Below are 12,517 nucleotides of genomic sequence, written 5' to 3'. Positions count from 1 at the left end.
GAAAAAATAAAGATAATACAAATATATTAATGTCTGACTAATGACCAAAAAGGTAGGTCTATATAACTGAATAAAGTATAATCAGGAATAAGCACCTGCAAGAGTGCCTACAGCTACTCTGAAAGCATCAAGTAAAATAAACTAAACTAAATGAGAGGAGGAATGCATGGAGGAGCGACATCAAGTAATGTCAGAAGGAAGAAAGAGAAGGAATGGGGGCTAGATTTAACGAGGTGCTGACTCAATATTTGTATCATAAATGGAAAAGTACAAATCCATAATATTTAATCAGCAACTAAATTTGGATGAATGTTAGTGTAAAAGGTATTACCAAGCCTCGTGCGCATTTCATCAACAAGTTCATATAGGTGTTGAATAGGTAGTGATAAATCATATTTGTAAACAGCACCTGCTCTCCCTAGTGCCTCTGCAATACCCTAAACCAACAAATAGCAGGGAAAAGCTTTCAAAAAGCATATCATGCAAGCTACTTCCAAAATCTGAAGAACATACTTAGAGAGGAATTGAGTGTAAATTTCAAAATAAATACTTACTATAATAGGAAACCAAAAACACATTCTGGAGAGATCCATTGAGCAAAAGATACAAAAGAAAATATGAAATGAAACCAATTGTCCAAATTTGATTGAAATTTTTGCATAATTCATCCATGTTCTATTGTTGTTCTATGCCAGTAGATCAAGTAATAACAAAGCTTACAATGGCTGCATCCCCTATGTCCCCTGTATGAGAGGATGGAATCATTTTCGTTTTTATTTTATTTTATTTCTTGTATCATGCATAATGTATGACTATGAACTACATCAATTAAAAATCAAGTCATGTAAAACTGTTATATTATGTTAGATGGTGAGGAATGCAGGCATCACTGAATTTTCATATTCATTTAATGGAAAGAAACAAATGATTCAACTATTTGAATTTCAAATTGCTTAGTTGGATATTGCATTGCATTTATTTGTGGTTAATTATTAATAATAAAATTACTAGGTGTTTAGATTTTATATGCGTTATCCAATATTGTGGGGTCTCTCTAGCCATCTTCAAAACTTGGTTAAACATTAGGTCAATACCTTAATACATCACTCGAGAAAAACTACGTTAAGAAATTCCTAAAACTTGTATGTTTGTGTGAAATGTATGCATGCTACTAATATGAGCAGTAGTATAAAAACCTAAGTTGCAGGAAACGTGGCCCTAGGGGTCGTTTCCCCAGGGGAAACGAAACAAAACGCGTTTCCCTGTACCGTACGGCCTGGAAACGCGTTTCCGGCCGTACGACCACGTTTCCCGAAACGGAAACGTGGCCGTACGGCCAAAAACGCGTTTCCAGACCGTACGGGCCACGTTTCCCCAAAAAAACAGTTGTTTTTTATTTTTTATTTTTTTTAATTTGTTTTTAAATTTTTTTAGGGTTTCCAAGATGTTCTAGAATTTAGGGATATGCAATTTATGGTAATGTTAAATTCTTAAAGTAAAAGTGATATTCTCCTTTATCTTTCATTTTCATCCTTTTACTTAAATTTTTAACATTACCATGAAATGACTCAGGATGTTTGAGAGTGGTTTCGCCCTCATTGGATTTCATATGGAGAAAGTAGAATTTTAGATCTCACTCAAAATCCAGCAGACTTGTTTGTTTTTCAGGATTTCAGGATTGGATGGATTGCAATGTTTCCATTGGCTTTTATCATGTACTAGGGTATGGAACTTGTATTTAATCAAGAGAACCAAGCCCTCTATGCAGGGGAAACTCCCAATAATCAAGATCATGTAGGGTACTAGGGTATGAAACGTGTATTTAATCAAGTCAGCACTAAGGTCGTTCGACTATGTAGGAGGAGACTCCCAATACAATAGTGGTCCTTCTAAAGAATGGGATGTGGATGCAGAAAATCTTGATTTGGATCTCTCTCTTGCAGCCTTATAGTCTTTATTGTACTTGCAGCCTCATATATTAATATAAATAAAGGCTGATTTTGAGATTTGGATATATAATAAAGGTTGCTTTTGGATATTCCGATATTTTTATTTTCATTATGTGATCATTCATGAGTAAATGTGATGTAAATTAAATCGTAATGTTTAAGTGTAATAAATTATAATGTATCATTTATGCTTTATGATTGCACATATATATATATATATATATATATATATATATATATATTTAAATATTTTCAATATATATATATATATATATATATATATATATATATATATATATATATATTCGCGTTTCCCCGTTTCCAAAATTTGGGGAGGTCGCGTTTCGTATCGCTTCCCGTTTCGGAAACTCGTACCCGTTTCCCTGTTTCGTGCAACTTAGATAAAAACGAGATGAGAAGCACTAAGAAGAGGAAAGCTTCTAAACACACAGAAAGAAACTGCATAAGTACAACTGCTTGAATTCTAAGGACTGTCATACATCATTAATATAAGGATAGCACACCTAATGTCTTGCTATCATATTTAATGTAAGGAATAATCTTTTAATATGCTTACTATGTTGAGAACATTTTATAATGCATTTGTAACATCTAATAAGAGACACTACCTGTTGATTTTTGTAGCATCGGTTGTGTTCTAGCCACAAAATTTGGTGGAGAGACCAGAATACATCTATTCTTCGAAACCCAGAATTTGTTTTTGGAAATTCCACCTAGAGATGACTTAATTAAAATATATTTTTTTATTTTATTTTAATGGTGCCTAAGTCTAAACTTAGGAAAATTGATTAATTAAGTCATGGTGATAATCTTCTAGAAGAAGACATGGATCGATTTCTAGTTAATTTTAGCCATCGATTATGTTTTAATTTTGGTCGTTGAAGCGTCAACGAGAGATTATAAGAAGAAATTCGATGCGGGTTGGAGAACACACTTGGAGCCACCAGAAATTCAATTTTCCTGGGAAATCGATTTCTAAAGTAGCAGTGGTGAGTTGCCGAAGGTGATACAGTAAAGTTGAAGCAGTGAGAGAGGGGCAAGGATAGTAAGGATGGAAGGAAGTTTTTCCAGTCCGGTGAGTGCATAGCAGAGACATAGAATTCCACAGAGGCTGACGCAGTGCCGAGAGGCAGCGCAGAGCTTCAGAGGGAGCTTCGTATTTTGTTGAGGAGAAGTCGAAATTCAGTGCTAAAAGTCGGAGTGGGAGCCCAGAGGCTAGGAAGATCGAGTTTCTAGAGTAGCAGTTGATCAGTCAGCAAGAGAGACGCTGGTCTGAGCTGGGTGATGCAGATCTGCGTAGGGTGACGCAGAGGCAGCAAGGCATATCTCATCTCGAGCCAAGTTTAGTGTCGGATCACTGGTGGAAGTGAGATTTTTCTCACTAGACTTCTGTCAGTCACTTTTTCTGTATGGAAAGTTAGATTTGAACTTCCATAGATTTGTACTCAGATTTACTACTACATAGTAATAAAACCATCAGCTCCTGCACCAGTTTTCCCAAGTTGGGTTTTCCTGGGGACTTTGGTCCAAAAATAACAGTGTATTATTGTGTGTGTGTTCTATTCTTCTAGTATTTTTATTTCTTCCGCAATATTGTATTTGTGAAGGCTGCAGTGTATTAGTTTCAATATTTACCATAGAATGCAAAAAATAATTTGTTCAAGTTATTTAACAAATAGAAGAAACTTAATCAGTTGCTGAGTAGGATTTAGGGTCACCAAATTTTCACACTACCTAATGTGAAAATTCAGAAACCCCAAATCCTATTGCATTTTCTAGGCATCTTTAATTTCACCCTGGAAACTCCTACATATGTTTCATGTATACCTCAAATAGGCTGTCATTCTTTCATAAATTTCCTACTTTGGACATTGCTAGCATCCTTGGACATCCTAATCATGTCGTGGGAAGGATGCTACATGGGATGCCCGTGTTTGATGGTGACCCAAGCTCCACAATTGACCATGTGGAAAGATTTAATGCACATACTTCAAAGGAGAAAGTGGTCCACCAAGATGTCCTTATGTTATTATTCTTTAGTTCTCTCTATGGTCATAACTCATGGTTGCAAAATCATGAACCTAGGAGCATCTCATCTATTGAGGAGTTTGTTGATGGCTTTCTTAGGCATTTTCAAGTATGCCTTGCATTGAGCATTCAAGAGGAAGGCTTCATCAAGCATCATCAAGACCTTGGTAATCTAAGTGATGAATGGGAAGATGAGTCTTCCTTGGGTCCACATGATGAAAATAATGATTTTGAGAACACATGTTGGGAAGGATGAGTCCATGGAAGGTGAAGTTGAGACCAACCTTACCTTTCTCAAGGATATTACTCCTGATGAAACCTCTTTTGAAAACCTTGAGAGAGATGATCCCATTAGCCCCTTGGAATATGACATTGAAGATTATTTCCACATTGAAAAGGAGAAATGGGAAATTGTTGGTCCTCAATTTGATCGTGCTCCCATTTACGACACCGACAAGGAGGATGAGGATGAGGATGAGATTGATCTTCCTTTCCCCTCAGGCACTACTTATGATGACATACCCATTGATATCCTTAGGAAGGAGAATCTTCATTTACGTTTTCATAAAGAGGAGCAATTGGAAGTGATCAATTTTCCTTTTAGAAGAGACCTAGTCTTTGGTACCAAGGACATTGATAGGGCTCCCACTTCTCTTGAGCATGATTCTATGTTACAATCACTTGAGCCTTTAGATCATGATGTTGGGAAAGCACAACCCATTGAATGCAATATTTATTTCTCCCTTTTCCCTATTGGTCATCATCTTCAGTCTTTGTCAAGTGATTTCCTCATCCCTGGTCATATGATGTCAAGTAACTGTGAGCCCTTCCCCCCGCTCGAGTATAGTGTCAAGGAAAAGCCCTTCGTCGATTATACTTTTCATCCTTGGATGCACCCTCGAGGGTTTTGATCACTTCATAGTCTCCCCTATCTAGTGTAATCATCATGTGCAACCTACTGGTGTTTCTCCATCTTGTTGGCCTCCCTTTCCCACTGATCATAACCCAATATGACCCTCAAGTCCCTTCTTATATCTTCCTGTTGGACAACCAATGGCCTAGATTAAAACATAATCAAAGGCTCAGATCGTTTTGACTTGATCCATGGTTTTTTCTTGAAGTTTCACCCCTGATTAGATTAATACCCATTAATATTTTAATTTTCCTAAGTTTAGACTTAGGAGCCCCATTAAAATAGTAATTATTTTAATAAAATCACTTCTGGGTGGAATTTCCAAAAACACTTTTTGGGTTCTCTGGAATACTTGTGCCCAAGCCTCCCTGCAAAATTTGAGATTTAGAGCACATCCGGTGCTACCCCAAATCAACACTCCCTCTTAGCAAGGAATGTGCTCTAGCAATGTACTACCTCTCTGCATACTGCTCTAACTCTGAAGCATCGTCTCTACGTTGCTGATGTCTGACGTACTATCCACCAACCACTGCGCTGTTGCTGCCACTGTATTGCTGCCTCTGACACTGCCACTGTCAATGCTACATCTGTACTGCAGCTCCCTCTCAGACGTTGCATCTGCTATTCTGCTAGCACTGCCACTACTAACACTGCATCTGCACTGCAACTTAGTTGCTGAGAGAAGCAACTGAAAATACCTAAAACTAGATAAGTATCCAGTGGATACTCCTCAATGCTGAAATCCTAACTGCTGCTAGTCCCACTCTGCCTCTAAATCCACTGCGCTGCTGAAGCTCTACACTGTGCCTCCTCGCACAGGTGCCTCTCTGCTCTACGTTGCTCAGTGTCTGGCTCTTCTAGCCACTGCATCTGTCGAATCAACACTGCATGCCACCAACTGAAAACTCCACCATCCTGCTACTAATGGTCATGGGCTCTCGTAGCAAGGTGATGATCCAAGAGGTGGGCTCCTCAAGGATCCTGCCCATCTGCAGTCCTCCCGACTATAGCTCTATATCAACCCACCTCCCTCCTGGAGGTATCTTAGCTGTCATGGCGAACTCCTTGTCAATCTTTGTGGTTGCAACCTTCGGATCATGCTTCTCATCCTTGTCCTTTTTCTTCAAAGGACACTGGGATGCATAGTGGCCCATCTCGCCACATCTGAAGCACTTCACCTTGGAGACGTCCTTCTTATGTCTCTGTTGCCCCAATTGTCCCTTCGATGCAAGGGCTGCATTATCCTCTTCCACACTTTGGGCTTCGACCCACTGCTGCTATTGCTCCCGCCAAGTTTTACCTTGAGCAAGTCTCTCCTCATCTCTTCTTGTTTCAGAGCTGCCCACATCTCGTCCCAATTTGGCAATGCTACCTTGCCCAGGATACTCTGGACAAAGATCTGCCAATCATCTGAGACGGAGTTTAGAGCCAATCTCACTAACTCTGAGTCTTGAGGAGTATGTCCCGCAACTGACAACTCATCACGGGTCTCCTTCAGTTTCGTAAGGAACAGATCCACTCGCTCCCCCTTCTGCATCTGAGCAGATCTCAACTTCTGCTCTAAGTACATCTTTCGTTGCTCGGAAGTTCCCTGATACAATGTGGCCAAGGCATCCCACATTTCCTTAGTGGTTCCTTTGCTTGCAACGTGGCACACCACGTGATCCTTGACCCCATCCAGGATCATCCTCTTCACCTTAGCCATCTCAACCTTGTACTTTTTCAGCGGATCTGCATCCGCAGGTTCAGCCACCACATTATCAACATACATCTTGAGGGCATGCTCATCTAGCAGGAAGGTCATCCTAGCCTTCCAGATGGCATAGTTGGAAGCCCCGTCCAACCTGTCCTGATCCCTCAAGCCACTGGTTGCCATCTCCTCCGAAAACTGTCGAACTACTCCCTCTTTCTCCCTACTGCGTAACTCCTAGGATGACTTACATACAGCCTGATGGAGCTGGTAAGCTGTTGCTCCTCTGCTACTCAACAATTGAGAAATGTTGATTTCCTCGGCAAGAAATCACTGAGGAAGTATTCCCTCACTATGCTTCGTTGCTTCTTTCTTCTGACGGCTTTTCAGCTCAGCAAAGCTGTGTACTGAAAAATCTGCGTCCACCAACTGCTCCTCACACTAAGGCTTAGCGTTGCTCCCTCTGCCACGGCAAAATTCGAACTGAAGCTTTTTCTCTTTGTCAACTCACTCGGAGAGAGAGACAAACTCGAATTTTCGATCCTCTGGCTAGAATTGCGCAAACCCTTTGGGATTTCGACTTGCTGCCTCCTGCTGCTTTTCGATTTCCTCTTCTGCTCAGTGTTGGGGTTTCTGGCTATGCTTTTCTTGTCTCACCTGCACTACCTCTGATACCATGTGAAAATTCCAAAGTCGAAATCCCTACTGCAACAAACTGATGTTATTTCTCCTACTTGATTAAATCATACAAGTTATTTACTGTATTCTACGGTAAATTTTGAAGTAATTACATCTGCAGCCTTCACTTAATTTACATATATGCAGAAACAAAATACTGAGAAAGAAAGAAAAATACAACACATAGGATACAGTTATTTTTGGACAAATAGTCCTTGAAAACCCCAACGCGGGAAAACTAGTGCAGCAGCTCTGAGGGTTTTATTATTATGCAACAGCAAAATCTGAATACATCACTGAATACCTCACAAGGTTATTCAATTACAGAGAGAAATACTGACAGAAGCTTTGTGAGTTTACCTCACGCAATCACTGAGGAAAGTCTTGGTTGTTCTGGCGACTCGCTGAGATGCCCCTAGCAAGCACTGCGCTAGCTCTGCACTGCCTCTATGTTGTCACAAAGTCAATCCTTTCAGGCACTGTGTCACCTAGCTGGGAATTCAATCAGAAACCCAGAGTCACTCCTCTTAGCCTCTTGGTCTCACACCCCGGCTTTCGACTACTGAAACTGACCCTCTGCTATGATTTTCAGATGTTCTCTAGCTCCGAAATTTTGTGGAGGGGCTAGAACACATGAGATCTCCAGAACCCAAAAATCGTTTGGAGAAATTCCACCCGGATGAGGAGTTATTAAAATAATTAATATTTTTAATGGGTTCCTAAGTCTAAACTTAGGAAAATAAAAATATTAATGGGTATTAATAAGAATATGGGTGAGAAACTTCTAAGTGATGAGGATCAAGTCTATTTTTATCTTAGCCGTTGATTAGGGACTTAATCTCGGCCGTTGATTTGTCAACAAGAAAAGTATAAGAGGAGGCTTGAGGGTCAGTTGGAGATACACTTGAGAGATCAAAGAGTTCGATTTTTCTGGGGCGAGGTTTGCTGAGAAAATCGAACAAGTGATTTGTTGCAGCAGAGGGGCAGGGATAGTTGAGGTTGGAGGATCTTCTCCGGGACCTCGAATACACAACAGAGAGAGGTAGAAAGACGCCAGAGGAGGCAACGCAAACCCTATGAGGTTGACATTGGGCCAGGAAGGGCCCATGCATTTCCAGCGAAAGGGAAGAGCCACCCTCCAGCAGAAATTTGAATTCAGCCTGGGGAGCAATAGAATCAGCTAGAGAGGCTGAAATCAGAGCTTTAGGAGGTAGAGGAGGCAGCGCAGTGCTGATGCAGTGTCCCAGTGTGCTCCACGCAGGCTGGGTGAAGTGAGGTAATCTCACTTAGGTTTTTGCCAATATATATATATATATATATATATATATATATATATATATCTATATTTATATATATATATATATATAAATATATATATATATATAAATATAGATATATATATATATATATATATATATATATATATATTTTATCTCTGTAACTGGATCGCCAAGAGGGCATCTAGAGTGTATTTAGAACTACTGCTTAATAATAAAACCCTCAGAGCTGCTGCACCGGTTTTCCCGAATTGGGTTTTTCTAAGGACAATTGTCCAAAAATAACGAAGTCGCTTGTGTATTTGTCCCATTCTATTTTCAGTTCATGATTTGTATGTATGTGTAGTCTGCAATAGTGTTTTCATCGCTGTTTAAATAATTAAACAACTTGTTGAATGTAAAAACAAGTAGGAGATGGTAAACTAGTGATTACAGTAGGATTTCTGATGTGTAGATTCAGAAATTTTCACACAGCATTCACGTGATATCACACCGAACACAGTTAGTTCAGTAATTTTGGATGTTTTTTCGTTGTTGATGGGGTAGCAGCAACAACTTGTAGTGCAGTGGCAGTGCTAGCAACAGCACAAATGCAACACTTGAGAGGGAGTTGTAATACGGATGCAATGTCACAGTGGCAGTGTCAGCAGCAGTACAGTTGCAGCAGCAACGCAGTAGTTGGTGGACAACATGTTAGACATCAGCGGTGCAGAGGAAGATGCATCAGAGTCATAGCAGTATGCAGCAACGGATATTTCTAGAGCACATTCCTCGATAAGAGGGAGTGTTCATTTGGGGTAGCATCGGATGTTCTCCAGGTTTCAAATTTTCCAAGGTGGCTTGGGCACATGTATTCCAAAGAACCCAGAAAGCGTTTTGGGAAATTCCACCTAGAAACAATTTTATTAAAATAATTAATATTTTTTAATGGGCCCGTAAGTCTAAACTTAGGAAATTAAAAATATTAATGGGTATTAATCTAATTGTGGGTGTAACATCTAGAAGAAGACGAGGATCAAGCTAAAATGATATTAGCCATTGATTAGCTTTTAATTTGGGCCGTTAAATGTCAACGAGAAGATTATTTAAGGAAGCTTGAGGGTCATTTGGAAAACATATCGAGAGATTGAGAGATCAAATTTCTGAAGTGAGAAGTTCTCAGGAGGAAATTTTGATCGAGTAGATTTCTTGCAGTTGAGGAGCAGGGATAACATCCGGAGAGAGAGATTTTTCTCAGTCGGATAATCATCAACAGAGAGAGGCAGAGAGTGATCTAGCAGCTCTCATGCAAACGCTTACGCATGACCACACAGAGGGTGAGAGAGAGTTTGAAATTTTGCAGCAGAGTTAGTTTCAGAAGCCGGGAGTCGAGGTGTGAGACCGAGAGGATGAGAGCAGTGACTCCGGGCAGCAAATCGATTAGCTGGCTGGGTGATGCTGTGCCTAGAGGGGTTGACGCAGGCATTGCTTGAGGACTGCACAGAGGCAGAGCAAGGCCTACCAGAGGCAACTCATCCAGTGTCCAGATCAACCGGATTTTTCTCAGTGATTGTGTGCAGTAATCTCACAAATATTTCTGCCAGTGTTTCTCTCTCTATAACTAAATAGCCCTTGAGGTATTCATAATTTAATATTGCTTAATAATAATAAACCCTCAGAACTGTTGCACCGTTTTCCCGCATTGGGTTTTTCAGGGGACATCTGTCTAAAAATAACGGTGTCATTGTGTTGTATTTTCTTTCTTGCTCAGTCTCTTGTTTCCGCATAATATTTAATTAAGTGAAGGCTGCAGTGTATGTATTTCGATATTTTCCGTAGGAAACTGCAAATAATTTGTTTAAAGGAATTTAACAAATAGGAGAAATATCATCAGTTGTTGCAGTAGGGATTCCATTTAGGAATTTTCACATAATCATACTGGCAGGCATATGTATATTGATATGATGATATGTTGGTTGCACTAGCTTTATGATTACACTTAGCATTAGCATTATCATACACATGTTAGGGTAGGATGCATTGCATGATGATTTTTGCATTAGAACTAACTGCATATGATGTTTCTCATGATAGATTAGATTGCATTTAATATATATATATATATGATTTGCATATTTTATTAGTTTATGGGCTAACATTAAGCATGGGTGATCATCAGACACTGTGAAAAACATGTTATCTCGTGGCTTTGATCTTTGACATGTGCAGATAACAGGTCTACGGTGACCAAGAGATTGTTGGAGTTCTCGTGACCTCTCGTTCGAGTAGCCTTGGCCACTTCTATGAGAGATCATGTCCCAGTTGGAGCCAGATGTTACCCACCACCTTGTGGGTGATATCCCCAGGAGAAATTTTTCTCCATGATGAGCCTCAGCTGATAGCCCCTTGATGCCTCCTACTAGCTCGTTGTGCCATTTCTCTACAACCTCAGCCAGCCATGTGGTCCCTCACCCACCTGTATTGATCGTATGTTTGAAGTGGGCCTCCCGAATCTAAAGGTATGCCTTGTCATTTGGTAATTGAGTACTGGGTTTACTTACCATGGATATCTGGGTATGGATTGATGGGGGGATTTGGCGGAAAGAGTGGGCTTAGTTTGTGTTTCTGTCCCCTTGGTCTCTTTTGGTTGTTACCCTTAGATCTTAGTCCTGTGGGATCTCCTTTATTGATCATTTGGTTCTAGGGTGGTACTACTTGGGAAACCCTGATTTTGGGTGCGGTCCCGCTCTTTTATCTGCACATATCACTCCCTTTCCACTCACTATACCCCCATTCATCTCTTCTTCCACCTAGATCTACATTCCCATTTTGGGTCCACATAAGGCTAGCCTCCTTATCCCCTTGTCCCCACCTTGGGTCAGGCCTAGAATGATGCCCTGGAGGTTGAAGCAATTAAAAGAAAAAGTGAAAAGCATAAATGGCCACATTTAATAGGAAAGTGTACCACAAAATGCAAAAGATGGCCGGGACAAAAATAATTAGCACATGGACAAAAGCCTACATATGAGCTCTACCCCATCCATGGCCATCAACCTAGTTCCATAGCCCCAAGATGAGCCTCCTCTATGATTTATGAACCCATGATTGTCCCAACCCCTGGAGGGCAATGAACTGCCCTACCTCAAAACGGGTAATCACTGTTATATTATACACATCACACTTTGTCCTTTGAGCCCCGGGTAGTTAATTAAAGAAAATTCATAAAAGGAAAAAGGCATATAAAGAAGGGTGGACAAATCAAGGCCGGAGCACCTCATGTACCACCACTGCTCCTTCCTATACATTATATACCCAGGTGTTGGCTTCCCCTTATCTAGCTATCCCTACGCCCCATTATGTGACCCAGGGCTACCCCCTTCATTCCCTATTCCATCTCATCTATTTGTCACTTGTTAGCCCCATTAAAAGGGTGTACCTTGGAAATACTATCCCCTCTAAGGGCTGAAACCACCTAATGAGGTACTTGGCTAACCCCCTTTGGAGTTTGGAGACACTAGCACATGCCAAACTCCACTACGGAAGGGCATGCCATTATGAAGTGCCCACTTTGTTATCCATGATTTGTAAGCTCCTTTAACCGATTATTCTAATGACTAATTGCACTAAAAGCCTAGGGGACGCATTGGATCTTATGCAAGATTGTAGGTGGTTTCCATTTGGGTTTGGCTTCCCTATATGGGATCCTGACCCCCAGAGGTCCACATTGGTGTTGATTTGGGGTACAATCGGATGTGCTCTAGCCACGAAAATTGGTGGAGATGATACAGCACATGAGATCTCCAAGACCCAGAAATGGTTTGGGCAGAATCTAACCAGTTTGGGAGATATTAAAATAATTAATATTTTTAATGGAGTTCCTAAGTCTAAACTTAAGGAAAAATAAAATATTAATGTGACTTAATATAAAACTGAGTTAGAATGATCCAAAAGTCATGGATCAAGCCAGATCTAATCTTAGCCA

General features: G+C 40.3%; 1 protein-coding gene across 3 annotated transcripts in view; it reads right to left on the bottom strand.

Annotated features, from left to right (window-relative positions):
* LOC149188087 (D-2-hydroxyglutarate dehydrogenase, mitochondrial-like) overlaps positions 1-12,517 on the bottom strand; it is a 544,264-nt gene that overhangs the window by 33,773 nt on the left and 497,974 nt on the right. For all 3 annotated transcript variants that reach the window (XM_089411563.1, XM_089411562.1, XM_089411564.1), the window contains one exon: positions 332-437. In XM_089411563.1, the coding sequence (XP_089267689.1) occupies positions 332-437 (106 nt within the window). The remainder of the gene's footprint in view (positions 1-331; positions 438-12,517) is intronic.

This window comes from Pinus tabuliformis, chromosome 3_1 (assembly GCF_031772625.1).
Source record: "Pinus tabuliformis cultivar Carrire ecotype Pingquan chromosome 3_1, CPIR1, whole genome shotgun sequence".
NCBI classification, from domain to species: Eukaryota; Viridiplantae; Streptophyta; class Pinopsida; order Pinales; family Pinaceae; genus Pinus; species Pinus tabuliformis.
The sequence above is the reverse complement of the archived record's forward strand: the minus strand, read 5'-3'. Positions and strand labels throughout refer to the sequence as shown.